Source organism: Zootoca vivipara, chromosome 4, assembly GCF_965207765.1.
Source record: "Zootoca vivipara chromosome 4, rZooViv2.hap1.1, whole genome shotgun sequence".
Lineage (NCBI taxonomy): Eukaryota > Metazoa > Chordata > Lepidosauria > Squamata > Lacertidae > Zootoca > Zootoca vivipara.
Genome location: NC_142587.1, coordinates 82136538 through 82160868, shown reverse-complemented (window position 1 = coordinate 82160868; position 24331 = coordinate 82136538). Strand labels below are relative to the sequence as shown.

The following is a 24331-nucleotide window of genomic DNA, read 5'->3' as shown; positions in this document are numbered from 1 at the left end:
AACGCAGCAGCTTTGGGACATCCCCCCCCCCAATAAGCAAAGCAACTTTTGCACCCCCCAAAAAATCTCCAAAACTTTGGTCAGCAGCTCCCCCCAAAAAGCTGTACAACTCTGGGCACTTTGTGATAAATAAGGGGTTTTTTGTTTGGTTAGGTTAAATAATTGGTTTTTGGTTTATTAAATACAGTTATATATTACAATTATACATTTTTGTTATTTAAACTATAAATATCGTGAAATTATGGGTTTTTTCTCGAAGTGACACACCACCCGAGTTATACTTGCTTTTTTGGCGAATTTTGATACACGAAGCTCAAACAGTTGCCCATCACTGGCCTAACTCACACTACCTCCACCGCCCTACGCGCTCTACCACAACTCCTCTCCAAATGACAGTTGCCTATTCAAAAGGATACTAGCAGAACACCCAGATGCCATCCATCAGTTGGTGGAACAACCACCAACTCTTGTTATTCAAGCAACAACACCAGCAACAGACAGATCAAACTGGCCTGAACCAGATATAAAGCCATCTTATGGATCACCATTTTGTTCTGGCCTTGAAGAACTGATCTTTCTCCTCTACCCTTCCCCTCCACATTCCAATCACTGCCTGAAAAGCATGGTGAAAATATAGTAAATAAATACTGTTGTTGTTGTTGTTGTTGTTGTTGCTGCTGCTGTTGCTGTAATTTAAATTTGTATACCGCCTTTTGTCCGCTGATCTCAGGGTGGTTCACAAACATAAAAATACAATATAAAAGCACAAAATACTCAATAAAAACAAGAACAAAAAGAAGAAACCAATTCTCTTCAACTTCCTCGCATCCCCTCCCACATTTAAAAGGAGGTTAAGATGTTAATCATCCAAAGACCTCACTGAAGAGGAACGTTTTTGCCTGGCATCTAAAGATGTATAATGAAGGTGCCAGGTGACCAGCCCTGGGGAGAGCAGTCTACAAACAGGGAGCCACTGCAGAAAAGACTTGTTCTCATGTTGCCATCCTTCAAACCTCTTGTGGAGACGGCACATGAAGAAGTAAAAAGTTAAGCAGCAAGATCCATGAGCACAGATAATCCTCCATAGTTTGGAGCAGCTGTCCCCAGCCTGGTTCCTTCCAGATGTTTTAAACTACAACTCCCATCAGCCCAATCCAGCGCAGCTCAAGCCCTGCTTCTCCTTGCTGTTGCTGCCTGGGTGAGTGAACAGTGGCAGGGAGGAGGAGGAGGAGACCCCACTTGCCTTACCTTCTCCCTCTGGCACGGCTTTGCAATTGGGCCTGAAGGAAGAGGACAAATTGACGGGCAGCACCAACAGTAGCAAGGAGGAGAGATCACTTAGAGGGCATCTATCCCACCCCAAAAAGTGAACTCAACTGGGCCAAAGCAACTTGTCTACAGAGTAGAAGGATGATTTATAAATATAGAGAGATGTATGCTGAAATACAGACTGCAGAAGAATCGACCCTCTGTTCCCAAACCACCACTCTCATTAAAGTTTTATTCATAGCAGAAGTCACCTTGTGCAGCATTCCCGTAACAATTATATCAATTAAATACCACTCTATATCTTTTAAATAGTACAAAGATCCCTCTGTTGTTCTTCCATGTCGATCACAACAACTAGATCCTGAACCCAAATAAGAGTTCAGAAGAGGAAAGTAAAAGGTTAGTTTCTTCTTTCTAAAAAAACCAAAACCCTATTCTTCATCACTGTTTAACATCTCAGCCCTATGAATGTATACATGCAAGTAAAACAAACTGCAAAAGTGTACACTGGGTTAAAAGTACATTTCAAAATTTCCAAACTAGGATACAGATCTACAAATGGGAAACCTTTGGCACCTCAACCAGACATTTCACCCTCCCATGATAGGAGGGGGATGCCTTGGTGTTTGCAGTATTGTGAAGTTCTGTTTTTACCACTGAAGCCCCTACAGATAAATATGCAATATGCAGCTTGTCTGAACTGGAGATTCTCTTTTCTTAGTTAATCAATTCCATTTGACAGGCTAGATGCCATATTCCACAGTATGATATACATTTCCTACGCCATTGTTTCAGAAAAAGCATTAGCTCCACCACTGGTGCCAGGGAAATCTTTCAATACAACTGAAGTCCAGGTTGGAATCTGGAACTCAAACTGAATGTTAAAAAACTGAACAGCCTCTGGAAGGTCAAATCAAGACCACAGAATTAGATTCCGTACAGGCAGAGGCCTTATTTTGCAAATGGGTCATTCTGATCTACAGTTGCTGGGAGCGCATTTGGTACATGAGAGTCTACACATTTCTGTTTTTTTCAATCAACATATCCATTGCTACTTTGAGGCTTGGACTGTCCATACCAGTGCATGGAGTGTGAAAGAATATATCACAGGTGTGGCTTTTGGTCCCTCCCCATAATCATTTCCCCTTCCCCTACCCTGTAGGATTATAGCTCAGTTGGTAGAGCAGGAGACTCTTAATCTCAGGGATGTAGGCTCGAATAGTCCCGTGTTGGGCGGAAGATTGCTGCATTGCAGGGGGTTGGACTAGATGACCCTCATGGTCCCTTTCCAACTCAATGATTCTATGGCTCTATTCTATGATCTATTTAGTTTGCTTGGTTTTTTTTAAAAAAAACTAATAAAAACAAATGGGGCTGCCTCTTTCTCTATTTTTTCAAAATTGTTTCCATTTTATATAAAAAACATACTCAAATTTTTCACATTATATTCTGCTCTCGCGAGCACTCAACTCCCCTCCCTCCCAGCCCTTGATTACCTTAAATTATATCTTTTTAAAATTGTATTTCATATTTCCCCTCTTTACTCTCTATTCAATTCTGATAATCGCAAAATTATGTTAATTGTAAATCAGTGCTTTCTATAAACTATCAAGCTTTAAATCAGTCCTGTCAGTGTTGTTAAATGTTTACAGTTTTCTGGGGCTGCCTCTTTCTCTAAGCGTAGTGTGTTCAAGCTCAATCTTTCTATAAATTAAGTAATGCCAAGAGTCACCTGTAGCATCAGAAAGGTTGGGTGGGGGTTTAAACCAGCTAGAAGGGGCAAGAGGGCTTCCTGCTGCACAGAGATGCTTGCCTCTTCTTGTTGTCCACCCCACCCAAAAAAAACCTGTTCTCCTACTACAGAACAATCTTCAGGAAGTTTGAAAAAGCAGTTAGAGGTGGCTCAAGAGTTATTTGAATCCTCTCACAGCACAACTGGATCCTTGGGTGCTTTAAGCTGATGCTGCATACCAGCGGGAGAAGGCTAAGAAATAGGCATTATCTTAATTTGCTGAAACAGTAGAATATCCACAAACCCCACTCAGAGCACTAAGCAGCCCCTGAAGACTTGTTTTTTTACAGAGCTGAAGGCATCTGAAGACAGCCCTGTTTAGGGAGGCTTTTAATGTTTAATAGATTATTTCATTTCATTTTTCTGTTGGAAGCCACCCAGAGTAACTGGGGAAACCCAGCCAGATGGGCAGGGTATAAATAATATATTATTATTATTATTATTATTATTATTATTATTATTATTGAGCTTGACAAATCTTTTCGTGCGAGGAGTAAAGAGGCGTACGGGTGTGGCGAACGATGTTGAACCATCACCACACACCTGACAAACAGCCAATCCAAAAAGCATGGTAGGGAAGATTCCACAGCAGCAGAGACTACAGAAGTATATCAGGTTTATTTCTACCTCACCAGATTTTCTGCACTAAAGGGAAATCCAGATTAAACAAAACAAGAAAGTATGGTTTAGCATTCTGATGACAACACACACTCATTTATTCTTGAATTTACGGTATATCCCACTCTTTCTCTCAGAGGAGCCCAGGGTGGTATTGTGTGGATACTGTGGGGAAATTTCCAAGCACAAATTGTCCACAATAAACGGCAGTGTGGATGCACTCTTAACATGAATAACTATAACCTTGATTCATCTGTAGAGCTTTAGACAATATTTTAAATACATGTCCCACTGGATAGGAATTATTCTGTTGTACCAAAGTGATTATTCACTTTAAATCAGTCCCTCTGTACTTGCTAGCTGTGGTAAATGCAGAATGACCCAGATTTCATATGACCTGGTACAAGAGACTGGTGGGTGAGGCTGACATTCATATATATGCCAACTGGACTGTTGAGAACCTAAACTTAGCAGGTTTTTATTTGGAAGCATTGCATTGGTTGGTTGAGAAGACGACATAGAAAGTCTTCCCAATTCTTGAAACTCACCTGCTGTGCAAAAAGGCAGACACAGAGCAAATAATTCATTTTAAGCCCATTTAGAAGCAGTAAATAATGGGTCACTTAGCTGGGAACCCTTCTACTTTTCCAATAAAAAGTTTCAGAATCTTCTTTGGTTGGAGACTGTATTCTGCTAGTCACAGCTCTACCCTTTTTCTTCTTTTTCTGCAACAAGTCAATTAATTCCCTATTTGGTATGATGAATGCTGGTCAAATGCTGGTCTAATAAACATTCTAGAAATTTAATTCTGTAAATGCATTTTCAGAGCTGGGGTAAAACAATTTTAATCTTCCCTTTGATTTAGAAGGGGCAAAGTTATTGCAGAAAGAAAAGTTGATTATAGATCCACACTGGATAAAACGAAGTTATCCTCAGAAAATGTACTTTTAGAACCTTCTTTCTTCCTTTTGCTTTCCTCACTCTACCTTTTGCTCTAATAAAAGTGTGTGTGTGTGTGTGTGTGTGTGTGTGTGTGTGTGTAGAAACAGCCCGTTTCACTTTCCAGGTGTATAAACACAGCCATAAGCCACTTTTATGTAATAACCGTAGAATTGAACGTCCTACAAAAACAGAAGGAAGAAAACCACAGGAGGAGGAGGAGGAGGAGAGGGATTCAAGTCTGTAAGTTAACTTGGAGGTTGGGGTGGAGGGAGGGAGGAGAGAGCCTACTGGAGGCCTCAGAGAGTTCATGTTGTCCCTTCTTAACAGTTTTAATGAAAATTTATCTCGTTATTGCACAAAAAATACCCTGAGTTCAAGTGCACAGAATTTTGGAAGGGGGGGGAGAATCATACTAGCATCATAATTGACCCAAATGAAACAGGAATTAGAGGATCCAAAATTTCATTTTGTGCAATAGCATTGTCAGTCATTTGAACTGGGTGTAATTGAATTCATATGAGGAGGACTAAGCGTCCTGCTTTGCTGGCATTCTGCCCACTCCCACATTTTTATACATAGCTAGATCGGTTTCTATTATCTTTTCTTCTTCAGGATCCAGCCGTGATATACTAAAGTCACAAGGAAATATCAGCCACATTGACTTTGAGAAAGGGCAATGTTATGACTTCCACTGAACCAAGCTTGGAACTGGACTGCTTATATTTTTGCCATTTGTTTCTTGAGTGGGCTCAAGGCTATTTCCAACCTTAACCACCAAAACTCATGGGCTAACTTTCTAAAGAAACATTCCAAAGAAAGTTAACCCATGAGTTCTGATTGTTATGTGGGACGCATGTGGGAGTTTAATGTAGAAGAGCTCCTGCTTTCTCTGTAGCATGCCAATTTCATATGCGCAGAATGTTGTGTGCATGGGTAAAAACATCCTGCTGCATGACAGCACCAACCACACCAGTATGGTCTACGTAACAGGGAGCAAAGCACTGGCTTGGCACATAGTAGGCTTCCTAGGTCAGCCCTGCACCCCAGGATGCAGGTAGCCCATCTCAAACAGGAAACTGCTATTTGAAGTTTGCTACAAGGGGTATGAACAGGAGGAAAATTAGGGAGGAAAACAAAACTGGAAAAACAAAGTAGCAAGGATAGAAGTTCAAGCTGTTCCTATCACAGAGCTAAACTGCTCAAGTTTTGGAGTGTAATATATTCTCAGTACATGAGAATAGCTGTGGTTTTATTTTTCTGGGTGTTTCCCCCCCCCCCACGCTTTCCCATATCATACCCCATGCCATGCTTATCATATTTACCAATCTAAGTAAATGGAAAAATACTGAAATTATATATATCGCTAGGCATTAGCTTTCTGCTGGAAGATAAACATCAAAAGACGAAAGGGCAGGGTTTTTGCTAGTCTCTGGCTTTTAAGAGAACTTGGTCACTTGGTTTTACTATTATCTCTTCTCTAACTATGCAGGCCAGTGCAGGGATGAGCAAAGGTGTTTTCTTAGGTGTGCAGGTCATATCCTTATTTATCCTGGGACAACTCCATAAGAGCAACATTTGCCCTCATAACTATGAGGTTAGATTATTGTAATTCTCTCTCAGTAGAGCTCCCTGCAGGGTCTGTCTATGACTTGCAGCTGAAGATACAATAGCACAATTACTCAATGTGATAATATTACACATAGCAATTCTTCAGCTGCTTGCAAAGGTGGCTGTAGGGGGGGGGAAGTGTGCTGTATTTTCAAAGCTTTAACTTCTGAAACTCAATAGCAGTGGTTGTCTTATGTGCTTTTAGAGATGTAGAAGCACTCGACCTCTTCTCGGTGCATATAACACACACCTACCCCCACTATTACACACACCAGTGGCACACTTGGTTGTGAGGTCCTTTTAAGTAATCCCAAACTAACCTATGCATCTTTATGTGCTTCCAATGGGGCTTAGCTTCAAATGAGTGCACAGAGAATAGCATTATTGGAGGAATATTCGCTAATATTAAAACCTCCCATCCAAAAGCACAACAATAGAGTGTGCATACATGTATGTCTGGGGGAAACTGTTTAACACAAGTTAAGAGCCAGTGTGGTGTAGTGGTTAAGAAGAGCGGTAGACTCGTAATCTGGGGAACCGGGTTCGCGTCTCTGCTCCTCCACATGCAGCTGCTGGGTGACCTTGGGCTAGTCACACTTCTCTGAAGTCTCTCAGCCCCACCCACCTCACAGGGTGTCTGTTGTGGGGGAGGAGGGGAAAGGAGATTGTTAGCCGCTTTGAGACTCCTTCGGGTAGTGATAAAGCGGGATATCAAATCCAAACTCTTCTTCTTCCTGAATATTGCCCAAAAAACTGGTGGCAAAACGCAATGCCAGTGAGGGTTTGGTGCCATCTTAAAGCTTATTTTCTAAAAGATATAACCAGGTAAAAGGAAAGTGCTTACTCACATTATCACACATACATCCTTTCAAAACAAAATTAAAATGCTTCACAGTCTCCCTTCTTCCACAGCAGTCCCCAGGCATTGAAAATAGCTTCGTCTTCCTCCTCCTCCTCCTTCTCTGATGTATGCATATTCAACCTCCACTTAGGAATGGACTGCTTTGAAAGCAGTAAACATTTGGCTTGTGGTAGCCATCACTGTTGTATCTTTCCCCCTTGAAAAAAAATGTGTTCCACGTTCCCTGACCTTTGTAAAGGCTTTTTTGAATCTGACCTTTTTATTTGCCCTAGAACAAGATAGGCAGCTGGGATGGAGATAAGGTGGGAGAGAAGAGGCATCATGCTTCACCCCATTTTTTCCACCAGGCTGATCACTTGGCTCAAACCCCATTATGTGTCCTGTCAGCCAACACTGAACAACAGGTTTCAGGTTGAAGCAAGTTGAACATCTTGACTTTTGGTCTAAATAAATGGCAGATAGAGCAGTAAAAGTGTTCCTGGACTACACTACTAGAAAGAAATTGTAAGTAGTCATGGTAGAGACTGCATGCTTGAGCACTTTCCCGTATAGAAAACCAGTCATGGATAAAGCTAGGTAGGACTTATTTTCCTTTTAGATAATCAGCATGTTTTTATACAAGGGGCATTAAGGCATTACTATCCACCTCCCCTGCTATTAGTTCCCCTGCTATTTGTATACAAAAGGCCTTATTATCTTCTTTAGTATACAAACAGGCAAGGAACTGCAACTACGGTGACTTTGTAACTACCCAAGATAACAGGGTATAAATAAAATTATTATTATTATTATTATTATTATTATTATTATTATTATTTTCAGACAGACAACATATATATCCCACATTTTGAATTCAGAGAGTCAAGACCTGAGACAGTGGCCTGGTTCACACATAACTTTGAGCCATGATTTGTTCAACTAAAGTATGGTTTGTCTGAAGGTCTGAACCCTGCCCAGCAAATATGAAGCCATGGCTTCATAGAATCATTGAACTGTAGAGCGATAAGGAACCCCAAGGGCCTTCTGATTTAACACTCTGCAGGGCAGGAGGTTACTTTAACTATGATCTGGCATTATGAACAAACTTCATAGCTTTGTCTAACCATGGTTTATTTGGCCACCTCAACCCAGGTGCTCTTATGAGATAATAGCGACTGGAAAACAAATCAAGCTTTGAAAAAAACCATACCATAGCTTGTCTGCGGGGGCGTACGAAGGGAGTGTGGGGGATGTGGGCTGTCCTGGGTGTCATCCCTGAGCGGGTGACAAAATGGAACTTACCATGGGGGCCTGGCCTGCAGCGCGCCCAAGCCACGTGTCTCTCCTGGGAGTGACATGGCGGCTCGGGCCCCGCGCTACCCGAAACGGCAGCATGGGGCTTGCGTCTGCCAGGCACAGATCACTGCGGCGCCCCCGTGCGCAGATCACCCGTGGGCAGCTTGCCCTGCCCCCGCCACTCCGGGTGCTGGAGCAGCTAGCTACACCCCTGCTTGTCTGCTCGTCTTGAGATGACTTACGATTTGTTGAGTGAACCAGAGTTACAAAACTAACCATGTTTTACCCCTGTATGTGAACCCAGCCAGTATCTTAACAAGTTCATTTATTGCTGCTATCAGCTCTCCCAGAGCTGTAGTCACTCCAGAGGGGAGGTCTTCCTGTACACTAGGGATGGGAAAACTGTGACCCATGCAAATGTTGTTGGACTTCAGTTCCTTTCAATCCCAGCCAACATGGCCACAAGTTTAACCTCTCCTCTATGCATTAAAATGGCTTAGGGTAATCTACAAGACAAACACTGGGGATTAGGTATACCAGCTCAGTGTACCATGATTACTCATTAGAAAGTTAATTTTTTGTTTATCATGAATACCAACCAAGATTCAGAAAACTGTATGATTGTTGTTGTTTAGTCGTTTAGTCGTGTCCGACTCTTTGTAACCCCATGGACCAGAGCATGCCAGGCACTCCTGTCTTCCACTGCCTCCCGCAGTTTGGTCAAACTCATGTTAGTATGATACACAAATGTAAAATAATGTGAATGGCAAAGCTGTTATTCACAATAGTTTGGACGAAGTACTGTCTACTTGGACTGGACAATTAAGGCCTTCTGGCAACTGGCAATTTATATTTAATAGATCTCCTGTCATCAACTTCGAGTCACATAGCTCAGATGATCCACATGTCTTCTGATTAAACCCTTGAGAACGCTCTGTGCAGTTCTTTAGGGTACACACTGTATCTCCATAGTAGAGCTAAGCCTATTGCATTACCAGATACTACATATGATCTTTGTTATCTAGAAATACTTAGCATTTGGCACAGGGATATAAAATAACATGTCAAAATCATTTACTGTGATTTAAACAACTGCAGGATTTCCATGAAACATGGATCTTTGGTATTCTTCAGCATGGGTGGAAGAAAGTAAGGGAAATGCCTAAAAACCCACATCTTTTCTCAGTGTCTGCAAATCTAAACTTAAAATTATAAACAGGATTCTAATACATTTATTTATAAAGTCTATTAAAAATTCTTCCTTTAGCACAAGTAGTTTCCATCTCTAGACTACTGTATTATATTGCCTATCATAGGGATTTCATTTCTGACATCTTTACAAAAGGATATTTCAAAACCACAAGTTACTTAAAACCTTTTAAAAGGTTACAGCCTGTACTAAGTACACCATCTTCTCTTAAAGAATGTACAGACAGGTTGCTTAATTTAAAATGATGGTCTCTGAACAATCATCATAGTGCAGTGATAAAGTCTCATTCTGCACATACCGGTATATATTTCTGATCATTCTAGACTGGGGTGACTTTGGGCCCTTCAGCTGTTTGTGGACTACAATTCCCACCATCCCTAGCTAGCAGGTAAAAGGTAAAGGTAAACGACCCCTGGACGGTTAAGTCCAGTCAAAGGCAACTATGGGGTTGCGGCACTCATCTCGCTTTCAGACTGAGAGCGCCGGTGTTTGTCCACAGGCAGCTTTCCGAATCATGTGACCAGCATGACTAAACTGCTCCTAGCACAATGGAACACCATGACAGAAGCCAGAGCACATGGAAACACCGTTCACCTTCCCGCCACAGCAGTACCTATTTATCTACTTGCACTGGTGGCTTTCAAACTGCCAGATTGACAGGAGCTGGGACAGAGCCAACAGGAGCTCACTCTGTTGTGGGGATTTGAACTGCCAACCGTCCGATCAGCAAGTTCGAGGCTCAGTGGTTTAGACCACAGCGCCACCTGTCCTAGCTAGGAGGACCAGTGGTCAAGGGTGGTGGAAACTGTAGTCCAAAAACAGCTGGAGAACCAAGTCAAAAATGAGCAAAAATGAGGAAACTGTGGCTCTCTATATGCTGAACTCCTACCAGATCCAGATCTTCAAAGAAGGCTCTTCACCATATTCTCATCATTCAGTGGCACAGTGGTGCTGTCCTATTTGTGGAATGACCTCTCCTTGCAGAATAGCTGGTGCCAAAATTGTTGTCATTTTGGTGCCAGATCAGTACTTCGTTTTCTTGGCAATTTTAAGGGAATTTTGCTCTTTGACCTGCTCTGCTGCTCTTGCTTTGTTTTTCCATATCTCTATTCTGATGTGCTGGGTGGTGCTTTTATAATTTTATTGTGTTTTTGTCTGTGCTTTGTACAGTACCCTACCATGCTGTTTATATAGATCAGGACCAGCCAATAAGGTATCCTCCAGATGTTCTGAACTTCAACTCCCATCAGCCCCTGTGAACATGGCCAATAGAGATAATAGTAACTGTAGTCCACAACATCCAGAGTGCAACCTATTTGCCACACAATGCAGATGACGGGTAAGCTACAGTCCTGCTTGATCAAGCCAGTTGCCCATCGAGTCTAGCATCCTGTTCTCACAGTGTCTAACCAAATGCTCATGGGAAACCTACAAGCAAGACTCAAGAAGGACAACAGCATTCTCCCCTCCTGCAGTTTCCAGCAACTGGTATTCAGAAGCATATTGCCTCCAACCATGGCTATGAATAATAAATCAATTCTGAAATGCTTTTGCTCAGGGTAGAAGTGGAAGCAAGTATGAAGAAAACAAAACAGTTTTGGCCCAAAAGTTCTGTATTTGCATAGCTCAAACCACCAGGGCTTTGTTAGCTGGTCTTCATTTAGTAATATATTTTTTTTACTAGAATTGGAAAAGAACAGAATTATTTGGTTTCAGGCATATCTCAAGCACCGCATTACGAGTTAGCACTGAGGTGCCTCCCACACAATGAGGTCCCAACGGTAAACAAGTGGATTACAGCTGTGTACCATACTCGCAGCCAGCTATCCTTCTATCGGATATTCACAGAATTAAATGCAGGATCCAGTTTTTGCTGAAACCTGGACTGTCATTTTCAACATGTCTAGTTCAAATCTGCTTAGCATTTCCCACAAAAGTCCATTTTAATGGGAAAAAAATCTGCAAGCATTTTGTAAAATCTTCCAGCACTGATGGAAGAAAGAAACATAGAAATAGAAAGGATGTCTGAATATTACCAATGCTGTCCTATCAGTACTATTAACTGGCAAAACTAATTGACACTGAATCCAGACAAGCCTGAAATAATAATGATGGGTCATGGGTAAGGTGGCTCCTATCAACTGTGTGCTTAAACCTCCCATAGTCAGTTGGTACACTGCCATTAGCAAGTAGGCTGCATCCTGGTTTTAACTAGATTTATATTACTGTATATTTATACAAGGAGGCTCTGCAAGAAAATGCTGCTGTGATCCTTAATCCCAACCAGAAATGTTGGTGCCAGTTGTCCCATGGAATCCTATATAATAATGTCCAAGTTGTCCCTGCGTCCAGTTGTCCCGTGTGTCCCTGGGTCACTGCGCATGTGCCCCAGGGATACAGGGATTGGACAGCAGAGACTGCGCGCGCGCACTCCCCCCCCACTCTGCCTCCTCCAACCGCCGCTCCCGCCGGACACCGCCTCACTGCAGGGCACGTCAGGGAAGCGAGGGTGGAGGCCGGCGAAGGCCTCCTCACAACCCTCCCTGGCCGTGAGGAGCGGCGGTTGGAGGAGGCGGGGGGGGGAGAGGAAGGAAGGAGAAACCTTCCTGTCCCCCTGCCGCCGACAGCAAGGACAGGTCCCAGGGTTCGGAGAAGCGCTGCGCAAGCACTTCTCTGAACCCTGGGATGTCTGCTTCCTGTCGGCGGCTGCGGGAGAGAAACGGAGGAGGAGAAAGCAGCGCTTTCTCCTCCTCCGTTCCTGTCCCCCTGCCACCGACAGCAAGGACAGGTCCCAGGGTTCGGAGAAGCGCTGCGCAGGCGCTTCTCCGAACCCCAGGATTCTAGCGCCCGTTATTGAACGGGCTGAAAACCACTAGTACTATATAAGCTATAAGAAGCTCAATCAAGCCATTTTGCTCCTCCTTCTGTTTCCCACTTTCCATTTCCAAGAGAAATTGAACTTTATATGTTGGTGCTAAGCACGGTTCATTCTCACTGGGCTTTTAAATAATGTTGTCCTCTAAGGGATTAAAAAAAAATTTATGCAAATCTCAGGATTCCCCTAAAAATTTCAAGATCTCTCTCTTGTTTCTCAGTAGAATCATTTTGGGTTCTAATTATGTATGTGTCAGCACTTATTACCCAGCTTTGATACTAAAGAAAATAATGGGTGGCAGTGAACTAAGTTTTACTCAAGAGTACACCCAAAACGCAGAGACATCACCTTGCCGACAAAGGTCCGTATAGTTAAAGCTATGGTTTCCCCTGTAGTAATATATGGAAGTGAGAGCTGGACCATAAAGAAGGCTGATCGCCGAAGAATTGATGCTTTTGAATTATGGTGCTGGAGGAGACCCTTGAGAGTCCCATGGACTGCAAGAAGATCAAACTTATCCATTCTGAAGGAAATCAGCCCTGAGTGTTCACTGGAAGGACAGGTCGTGAAGCTGAGGCTCCAATACTTCTGCCATCTCATGAGAAGACTCCCTGGAAATGACCCTGATGTTGGGAAAGATGGAGGGCACAAAGAGAAGGGGACGACAGAGGACGAGATGGTTGGACAGTGTTCTCGATGCTATGAACATGAGTTTGACCAAATTGTGGCAGGCAGTGGAAGACAGAAGTGCCTGGCATGCTCTGGTCCATGGGGTCACGGTAGAGTTGGACACGACTAAACAACAAAACAACAACAACACCCAATGAAATTAACAAACATGGCTCGGCTATTCTTTGCAGGGGAACACCACCCAATCAACCTGGAACCTTGGGGACAGAACAGGATAGAGTGCCTCCTGCCACATTTCTTTCTACAAAATGGAAATTGCAGACGTACACAAAAATATCCATCTATCTTGCTCATAGTAATGCAATGAAAGAGTTCCTCGGGACATGGTGAACTCTCCTTCATTAGAGGTTTTCAAGCCGAGGTCGAATAGCCATTTGTCATGGATGCTTTGGTTGAGATTCCTTTCCAACTCTACGATCTATGATTCTAAGTCAACAGGATCTACCTTTACCTAACCGGGGCATGATTACAGTCCGAATTTCCATAAAATGCTAATACCACCTACTTGCAGACGTTAGAATAGTTGGATCCTAGTAACAGTCGTTCAGATTTTTTTAGAGGAGGAGGAGGAAGTGGGATAATCCCATAGGCATAGGCCAGTGCTATGTTGAGATACTGTTTATATACATGTACTAAGAAGACATTTGAGAATGGACCATAAAATGGTATGAAGCTATAAACTTACTAGGTTTTCTAAATATTTCCTGACCAAACTCCCTCATTATGTTTAATAAATACAGAAATGCTAAGGAAAGGCTATTCATATAAATCCCCCACAGATGTAAGTTGGATTTGGAAAGGAGTTTTGTAATCTACAGGTCATTAATCAACCATTAAAAAGACAGTGCACTAAGTATCAACAACAGGATTTAGTGCCAGAATAAAGTTATAATCCATTTAAGCTTGAAATCAATGTTTTGCCTACAAAAGGGTGCTAAGTATTAAGACAGCTTTAAAAACAAAATATTTGAAATATCTGAACATACCAGAGGTCATGTCACTCATTTCTCTTTTCTGCTTATAAAAAGGAGCAATCCACAAGAGTCAAGCATTTACTGAGCACAGAAAAAAAATTCAAAGACCATTTGTTTGATTATTGTTGAAGAAGACTGAATTCTTGTTAATCAGAGAAGGAAATTTCGGGAGCGGGGGGAAGGGAGAGTAAGAGAAAAATAATCAACTGAACTGAGCTCAGAGTTCATTTAAACTGTGCTCCTATGATTTTGCCAATTACTGGTACTTTTACAGATGCAATTCCTGGAAATTATTCGAACTATCATATAGATTAATAGGAATTGCTTCAAAAGGTTATTGGGATAGAACATTAAAATGTGGAGAGAGATACATCTCTCTCCAGTGCCAGTTAATCTGAGGATAGCTGATACATAAGCCCTTTAAGACAGACAATGCAGGTAGAATTAGCTAAATCTTATCATCCAGACATATCTCAAGTCGCATGCAGTATCATAGAAATTAGTTTGAGCTCCGAGTCTATCAAGTACAAGCTTCCTTGAAAAGTACCTTGTGTACTACTAGAGGTCCTCTATGGTTCACTCAGTCCATGAAGAGCAAGTTAATAGTGCAGTGCTCAGCATGAACTGACTACACCCTATCTGCTCCAGATTGCTGCACAAGCAAAGGGATTCAGTAGGCAGGCTTTCTGGGACAGACAAGTCAGTGTGAAAGTGGTTCCCTGAAGATGGGAAGTTTGAAACCAACCATCTCTAGCAGATAAGATAGTCTCCTATACAGATCATTAGAGTTATCTGCAATTGTTCCTAGCACATGGATAACTGTGCAGGGGTGAATGAAGGCTCTCCGGCACCCAGTGTGGGGTGCCGAGGGGTGGGGTGAACTGCCTACAGGGGCAGGGCAAACCTCCCAGCAGCGAATGCGCCACTACGGATGGCACCATACGGACGGTGGCAGGATCCTTTGCTCGCAGCTGCAGAGGGATCCTCTGCTCATGGCTTCAGTGGCGGTGCCCAGGGCGGACCGCCACCTCGCCTCCCTTCCTCTACCCCTGTAACTGCGGCCAGAATTATCTCCACAATTCAAAGCTTCATAAGCCAACTAACATATTCATGACCAATGAAAACTATTTTCACAGCAAAACAATGGGTAGGTTGGTTGTAAAGCAGGAAACCACACTCCCACCAATCATTTTCAACACGGGGCCATGTCTTCAGTGGAAAGCCAGTATGGTAGAGGTTGGACTAGAAAGGCCTAAGACCAAACACACAGTTTTCCAGCATAACCTGCCTACAGGATGGTGGAAAGGATAAACTCGGGTCAGTGGCGGAGGAAGGGGTGTGCGGGGTGTTGGGGCCATTCCAGGTGTCACCACTGATGGGGATGACAAAACGACAAAAATAAGAGTTTTAAAAAATAATACCAATAAAAATGGGGCTCACAAAACTTTTATAGTTCAGTCAGCAAACTTAACAAAATGTGGCTGGCACTGGGCGCCACACCGTGGGAGCTGGCACTTACACTTGCAGAGCCTGCAGCGCGCCCAAGCCACACATGTCTCCTGGGAGTGACATGGCGGCTTGGGCGCTTGCAGGCTCCACGCTGCCTAAAACAGCAGCATGGGACTTGCGTCTGCCCACCACCTCTCCCTCAGGTGCCCTACAGCTGAGGAGGAGGCGGAGAGGCTCCATCCAGTGCACCCCACCCCATGAGAGGCTCAGCCTGCCCCTGGCTGCAGGACACATGGACTGCACTCAGCATCCAAGCGGCTAGCTCCGCCACTGACTGGGATCAATTGGGAGAAAGGGTGGAAGATTCATTCAGTAAATAGCAATGGGCTCCCACTCAACATCAGGAAGGGGTCCTCAGAGAGCAAACTGACCTTTACATCATGCTAATTTCACTTGCAGAGCACTTTATTCATCTGCATAATCCTGTGAAATCACACGCTACACGGGAGCAGCTTTCCCACAGATTATAACCCAGAGGTCAAAAATTGCAGAAAGGGTATGTAAGCTACATGCAACCTGCAGGCCGCATACTACTTGCACTTGATTCCAAATAACTAATTTGCTTGCAAAGATCCCCACTAGAAAATCTTATTACCGGTAAATATGTATGCCATTTATAGGCCAACCTAGAACAAAATGTTCCCTGGGCAATTCATAAGATTCTAAATGTAAGCAGGTCTGTATATACTGCCTTGAGGTAGTATGAAAATAAGTTTTACTGAGAGTAGAACAACTGAAATTAACATGCTTTTCAGAATCAATACCACCTGGAAAAGGCTGCTGTGGGGGTGGCTTACATCTCTCTCTCCAAACAGTGTTTCAGCCTTGTGTGGTTAACTACTTGTCAAAAACACATTATGATCTGGGCCAGGAAATCTGCAAAAAAGTAGAGCCAGTAACAACACATTCCACCTTACCTGACACTCGTTCTGGACTTGGTCAGCGCTTTGCTGAGAACCAAGGATGGTGCCGATTGACGCCTTTGGGCCAAGCTCTTCATTTTCTGATGAAAAACAGAAACAAAATTAATATGTAAGAAATGTTTTACAACAGCAGCTGTATGGAAGAAAAACATGAAAGGGGGAAAAATAACCACCACAACCAAGTCAGTTCCATTTGAAGGTCCTAAAACATCAGGTTGGCAGAAATGGCTTCACCATTTCTCAGAAGCGAAATGTCTGCAGAATATTCCATGCTGGCAATGTGAAGGTTGCCAGGTAAGGGAATATAGAAGACTATTGGACTCTAGCACGTTTTATTCCAGAAGAGTTACTAAAGTTGTTTGCCCACTGACCAATTACATCTCTGGTCTTAATTGGCAATTATTGTGTTCCGGATCCTACTTGTTCTCATGGAAGTGTCCTCTCTCTCACACAGAAACAATACAATTATATGTCTGCAGCCTCAAAGTTTTCTGCCTTAAAAATGGATTAAGGTTCAACAACAAGATAAAGATGACAGAGTAATGTGCTCACTGTTAATAACCCATATCCTGTCTGGACTTTACAAGACTTTGCTACTTGGAGGTCCCAGTCTGGCACCTGCTGCTAGCTATATTTTTATATATATTACATACACTCACTATAGGAAACCTGCTTTCCATAAGGTTCCACACAATAACACAATTAATGCTTCATGGTAACATGCTCCACTCCCAGTTTGAGCAACAAAAATATCAGCATGAGCACACATTCTGGGATTAGTTAAAAATACACTACTAAACTATGTCCAACACGCAGGATTGATGAAATCCAGAGAAAAAGAGAACTGTCTCCTGAGACACCACCAAATATAATAAAAAATACAGTACCACTCCCTTCCTTAGAGCTTAATCCCAAATAAGTAACTGCAAGATTGTAACCTTATACAGACTGGTAGGTGTCAGGGCATCATTTAATCGGTTAAATAAAGGAATTTAAAGTATTTTGGCAAAGTGTTTAATCTAAGTACTTATAAACTGCAGATCGCAAGCATATGTTAAGCGGCATTCAGTCCACTGCGTGAGAAGGGAGAAGGCCTGTACGACAGGATAGTGAGGTTTCTTGCACCAGTGTGCACATTTGGAATTTTGAGGAAGCGGTGCAGGCGCTAGTCACAAATGGTGGTTGTGAGGTGTGTGACAAACACAAAATGGCTGCCACATCTAAAGGAGCAGGAAAGGGCACAGGACCTTTTTGTAGGCACCATGGGGGGCATTGATGGGCACCCTGGTGTCCGCAAACCTCACAGTGAGGACCCCTGCTCTAAACTCACGCCTAACCGCAACATAAGCATGCGTAATCTAATAACAAGTAACTTTTTAGAACTACTACTTTTTCTCATATACAGTATACTAACTCAGGACCAGGTTATTTGAGAAACTGGCTCTCCTAAAAGTTCCAAAGATATCAAAGTCTGCTTCATACTAACTCAGAGTAGGGCTTTCAGTGTGGCTGTCCCTATTCTGCGGTATAGCATTCCTGTTGAGAGATGACAAGTGTCCACTATCTGTCCTTTTTGAAACATCTGAAGACAGTTTTGTTCCAATAGGCTTTCCCAGCTAGATGAATGGGTCTCTACCATGGATGTTGATTTCATTTTTGCTTTTTAAAACTATCCCTTGTTTTTCATTTGTGTTAACTGTATTTCACAGTTTTATTGTCCATCACCTTGAAACGCTTGCATAGAAGGCAATTAATAAATAACAATGATAACAAATTGCTGAAATAGATTAACACTTATATGATTATTCAGCTAAGTTTTCTTTAGCCAGGTGACAACCCTAGTATATGCAGACTTGCAAACAAGTTACCAGTCCTCAAAATTTATTATAATCATAGAATCATAGATTTGGGTGTGACCTCCAAGGGACATCTAGTTCAACCCCCTGCTGTGCAGGAATTACTAGCCAGTTTGCACATACAGTGGTACCTCGGTTTATGAACACAATTGGTTCCGGAAGTCTGTTAATAAACTGAAGCGTTCATAAACTGAAGCGAACTTTCCCATTGAAAGTAATGGAAAGTCGATTAATCCATTCCAGACGGGTCCGCGGAGTACTCAACCTGAAGCGTACTTAACCCGAAGCATGGGTGTAATTGGTTCCGGAAGTCTGTTCATAAACTGAAGCGTTCATAAACTGAAGCGAACTTTCCCATTGAAAGTAATGGAAAGTGAATTAATCCGTTCCAGATGGGTCTGCAGCGTTCGTAAACCGAAAATTCATAAACCGAGGTGTTCATAAACCGAGGTTCCACTGTACATTTATTGACTTGAGGGGTGGGAGAACCCAGATAATCCAACTAAATTTCCCCATTACTGTACCTGAGCCTGGGTTGTGGCCCATTAGTTACTACTTGCATTTCAATCAATACACAAACGTTATCAGTTATATTGGGTGCCTTCAGACTGTCATTATTTCCAGGTAGAATTCTATCCCATCCCAACAAATTCAGGTTGCACACAAGCTGATTTGGAGCTCTTGTGAAAAATGCCTGATTTCCCAGAAGATCAGACTTTTTTATATATAGGGAAAGTCATAGGAAAATGCACTGGAAAGTGTGGGATAACACCACTTGCTTGGTTGACACAACATTGTCTAATCTCCCCCACAATCAAATCAGGATGAATAGCCAACAACATATAAATCTCTCCACAAACAGATGAGACTAAACACTCATTAAACTGGTCGCCCAGAAGCAGCCATTGCCTCCATTGCTATTTCCTGAACTAAAGGAAATACAGTATTTGATCGTGTCCGCCAGTGGCCACGGAAGCAGCACTTGATCCACTGAATAGACTTGGTTACCTGTGAACAGATCAAGATCACCTGCCCCTGTACAGACCTGTAAGACCACTTAAGAAATCTGGGGAAAATTTTACTCATGGCACCATATCATAAAAAATAGGTAGTGAAACAAAAAATGGGCCACTGCCCTGGACCCATAAGATTGGACCCTATCTTTACTGTGTTTCATCTGTTTTTATACTACTACTTTACTGATTTTTGTCTCTCTTTTTTATCATACTGTTTTGATTACATGTTGTACTTTTTTATTCTGATTAAGATTTTTAAACATTAAGCAATTTATAAATGCTTTATACAAAATATAATAATAATAATAATAATAATAATAATAATAATAATACTGTAATAATAATAAACAACTTTACTTCTTTATCCTGTTTCATAAATCGATCCTACCCAAACTGAAGATTTGCTTACAGGGTTTGAGGGCTTTCCGCTTTCCTATACACACACATTGTGACACAAGTACAAAAATAGAGGGGAGAAGGGTTAGAACTAATAAAGTAATGGGAGAAGAGCTGAGCTGGGGAAAGGATTGCAATCACAGCCTTAAGCACCTCAAGCCTGGCTGTCCTCCAGAAAGATGCTAACATTCTTCCATTTCTACTAGCTGATGGTGGAAAGATTAGCTGATAGTTAGTTTGATATAAATTTAGCAGGCACACTCTTACCTGCAGGCAGGCAGGTATCTCACAGGACAAACTGATGCAGGCAAAACACAGACACACCCATGAAGCGGAGTTTGGACTATGGGTTATCACTTTCTTCCTGGCTCCCATCGTCTTTGGATTAAAAACTGGGGTACCAGCAAATTAAAGACTTTAGAAACAGATAACCAATTCAAAGCTAATATTAGCATACCGTAACTGGTTTGATAGGGACTGTCAACACAAACTATTTGGTGTTTGGAAAAGCATATTTCTTAACAAAGCTCCATGGGCTCTAGCCTCTAGTCTTTTCTCTGTCAAGGGAACAGCTTCACGAAGCACAGTTGCAATGCTGTGTGACGCAATCTTACACAGATGCTGTGCCATGCAAGGGTCTGTGATATCAGAGTAAGGCTTTGAATCAAGCTGTTCAACACCTTTACTAAGGCCCTGAACTATAGAACTGAGTTCAAAGCCTGTTGGTGTAACTGAGCTGGATCCCAATTAACTTTATTCTGTAAGCTCCCCTGAGTAAAAAGCTTTTCTTTTCTTTTCTTTTCTTGCTCAAAAATTTCTAGAAAACAGTAATAATGAAAAGGAAAGGCTTCCTCCCTTGTCAAACACTGCAAACTGAAAGAAAGAAATCTAATGAAGAACAGCTGTGGAATAAAGTTGTATCCTGTTCTTTTGTCCGAAAGCTAGATTATTCATTTATTTTATTACATTAGTGTACCACCTTTCATTCAAAGATCACAGGGTGGTTCTCAACATAAAAAGACAAAATGAAAATGCAAAATACATACCAATAAAGCAAACGCAAAACCAGTAACTCCCCCCCACTGAAGAATAGGTGAAAAGTTAAAATTTAAGAGAGAGGGTGGTTAGTGGTCACACATATGTTTTTGCATACAGTACTGTATATTAGAAGGCATCTCTCTAGAGGACAATTGCCAATCAGAGGAGACAGTACTGGGATAGAAGTCCTTTAGTCAAAGTATGAAACTGCTCCTTCTGTCCTAAGAAACTAAGTACAGCCCAGCAAACAGAGTCCATAGTGTGGGCCCTAGAAAATAGGGTTCAAGCCCAAGTCTAGCACCTTGGTCAGAAGAACAGCTGTCAGCCTCATTCAACCTGCAAAAAGGGGTTTTGGAGAATTCTGGAGGAAATTGAAGCACAAATTGCCAATATTCACATATTCATTCCCATGCCCGGAGTGCAAATCAATCCAGCGAATACAATTGGTAATCACTGTTACTGTTGCCTTCTGTCCACAAACAGGATGAAATTGATCACTTCTCCACCACCACCGCCACATTTGCAGTTTCCTTTGCAATAAAATGAATGGGATGGAATAACATAATGACAATGTCATTTACGTAATTTCAGTGCTACAAACAGCAAGATGAATAGTATCGTTTTTACTGAAAGATGAACTGCAGTGGAACAAAAACAGAGCTGCTTCTTACATCCCAAGTCAGCTCCCAGGGTTGTTGCAAGGTTGAGAAAAGAAAAGCCTGTACACTATATATCATCAATAGTGGAAAGGTGAAAAGATTACACAAGACTATGACTATAATTTACATTTGGCAGCTGCAGATCACTTGCCATTTAATCAAACTTGGGTGGAAAGAACCATTTGCTTAAAAAACTCAGATGTTTTAAACAAGCCCAGGACTATGACGTTATAGTGTTGCAGCACAACTGTGACATGCTTCTTTATTCCAGCTTCTGTTTAACCAGAAGAGTGTGCATGCACACACACACACACAAACACACACACACACACAGAGACAGAAATGCACACAAACAAAGCAAGTACATTAACACTTGGCAGAGTGTGCCCATCCTCCTAGACTTCAGGGCTTCCCCAGCAGGATTTTTTTAAATGACATGGCTCAGACAGTCCTAAACTTGTTCCAAACTGCTACCAGGGATACGTCTTTTTGTAAGTGAGCCAGCACAAAATGTGCCAAGTTCCAGTGCTGAAGAAACCCCACTCAGAGACCTCAAAACATGTAGGAAAGTTTGGAGCAAGTTACTGGCTCTCAGATACTGTTTCTCAGCGTGAACTCCCTCTCAAGGGCATCGACAAAGGTGAATTTAAAAGTTCACCCAGAGTGAAACTCATTCAAAGTGTGAATAAATACCAAAACATATAAATACAGCCAATCTTTACCCTACAGCAGGCTACACTAGTATCTATTCACATCACATATCCACAGTGTTCAATCTGCATTACCCAGATAAGAGATGACCCAGATAAGAGATGTTATTCCAGCTGCTGGATTCTCCAGGAACCAGGAATTTATTTTTCTGCACAACTTGACTCAATCACTGGTAGTTGGGTTTATTATGAATAAAACCAAGAGGAAGCTTTACCATTAAACGCAGGCTCTCAGTGATTCACAGCCACATACATACCAGACATACAGAGAGGAGGATTGATGCTTGCCAATCAATCAGAAGCAGCAGTGGAAGGGGAATCATTGAGTAAGAAAAGATCACTCTTCAGAGACTGGTTTCTGAAGAGCAGAACCAATTATTTCCCCTCACGATTGCAGCTGGGCTTCTCCCAGCCCAGCACTGCAACAAGTAGGAAAGCCCTCCACTTAGCTTGCAAAAGAACATGTTCCCTCTCTGGCATGGCACCACTGCTAATATGACTTAGTGCTAAGGAAACAGGAATAGAAGAGACATCCAAGTTTGACAGATCACTGGCAGGCCCCCCAAAGACAACTTTACTGGCTGAATGTAGCCCATACCATTCCTGTCCAATATGAGACCTGCAGGTATAGGGCGGTATACAGATTTTAACAACAACAACAATAATAATAATAATAGAAACCAGAATACCTGAAGAATGGTCTTCTCAATATGAGCCTGCCCATTCATCATGACTTTCAGAGGTTATTATTTGTTCTATTTATATCCCACTCTTCCTCCTGAAAGAGCCTGTCAGGTTCCACATGTTCCACTAACATATGAGGATGTTTGGCATGGACTAGGCAGAGACCTCTATGTGGCTGAACTTTGGAAATCCCAGGGAAACCTGTCTCAGTGGTCTTTTGAGCAGTGTAAAGACCATCTGTTTGCTTGTTTTAAAGCAATTCACATAGAAAGGGTAGCAAAAGTGATGCTCTTGTGATGTTGTTGAGAGCCCAACTCCCATAAACCCCAACCAGCAGGACCTACATGAGTTGTAACCAAGCAACATCTGAAGAGCCACAGCTTCCCCATCCCCTATTTTGATTCTTCCTTGATAAATTTGTGACTGAAGCTGCTGGGCCTGTTCATTCTTTTACCTGCTGGTTGCCTGCACTTTTACTTATTTTATTTTATTATTTATTAAAATTACATACAGTCCTATTAGACCTGTTGATCTCAGGGCGGTTAACAATATTAAATTATAATATATAAAAAACAAAACAAAAATAAGAACAAAAGCAAACCAAGAACAAAAGCAAATCCCCTCTCCTGCAAAATATTTAAAAGGATGTCAATCAGCCAAATGCTTGGAAGAAGAGGAAAGTTTTTGTCTAGCACCTAAAGGTGTATAATGAAGGCGCCAGCCAAATTTCCCTGGGGAGAGCATTTCAGAAATGGGGAGCCAATGAAGAAAAGGAATGTTCTTGTGTTGCCACCCTCAGGTCATCTCGTGGAGGAGGCACACAAAGGAGGGTCTTGGCAGATGACCTCAAAGTCTAGGTAGCTGCATACGGAGAGGGGTGGTCCTAAGCCATTTCCCACTCTGCAGTGATTGTTCTCCATGTCTGATATTTCTATGTGTTTTATTACTCTTCTATGCTGAAGTTGTATCTTAATAGAAAAATGGTATATAAATATTTTAAAGAAAGAGGAAAAACAAACTTTGGTCTTTACTAGAATGTTCCTTATTCAGGCCACTCCTAAAAAAAAATATCATTGCTGGACACAGAGAATAAAATATGCACACAGAAATGGGTTTGTGACCAGGGGAGAAGCATCTTTTGCAATAGCTAAACAGAGGTTAAGGTCCAATTGGGTTGTTTCTAATGTAATCAGCTATCCTGGGCAATTTGAGAATGTATTCTCTGCTTTTGATACTGCAGTTTTTATTGGCAGATTAGTGTTGATTTAAACATGATATGTTGTGCTACCCGGCACATAGCTGCTGTTGGATGAACTTACATTGGCCTATGGCTGGGATAATAAAATTGCCCAAGATATCAATGCAGCTTCCAAATAATTTGTGTTTAGTGTTGCAGCCTAAGACTACTCAAATTTTCACCTACGG

At 42.1% G+C, this 24331-nt stretch overlaps 1 protein-coding gene across 1 annotated transcript in view; it reads right to left on the bottom strand.

Annotated features, from left to right (window-relative positions):
* ARHGAP20 (Rho GTPase activating protein 20) overlaps positions 1-24331 on the bottom strand; it is an 80326-nt gene that overhangs the window by 43510 nt on the left and 12485 nt on the right. Inside the window, exon 2 of the mRNA XM_035116227.3 lies at positions 16542-16627. Coding sequence (XP_034972118.3) covers positions 16542-16627 — 86 coding nt within the window. The remainder of the gene's footprint in view (positions 1-16541; positions 16628-24331) is intronic.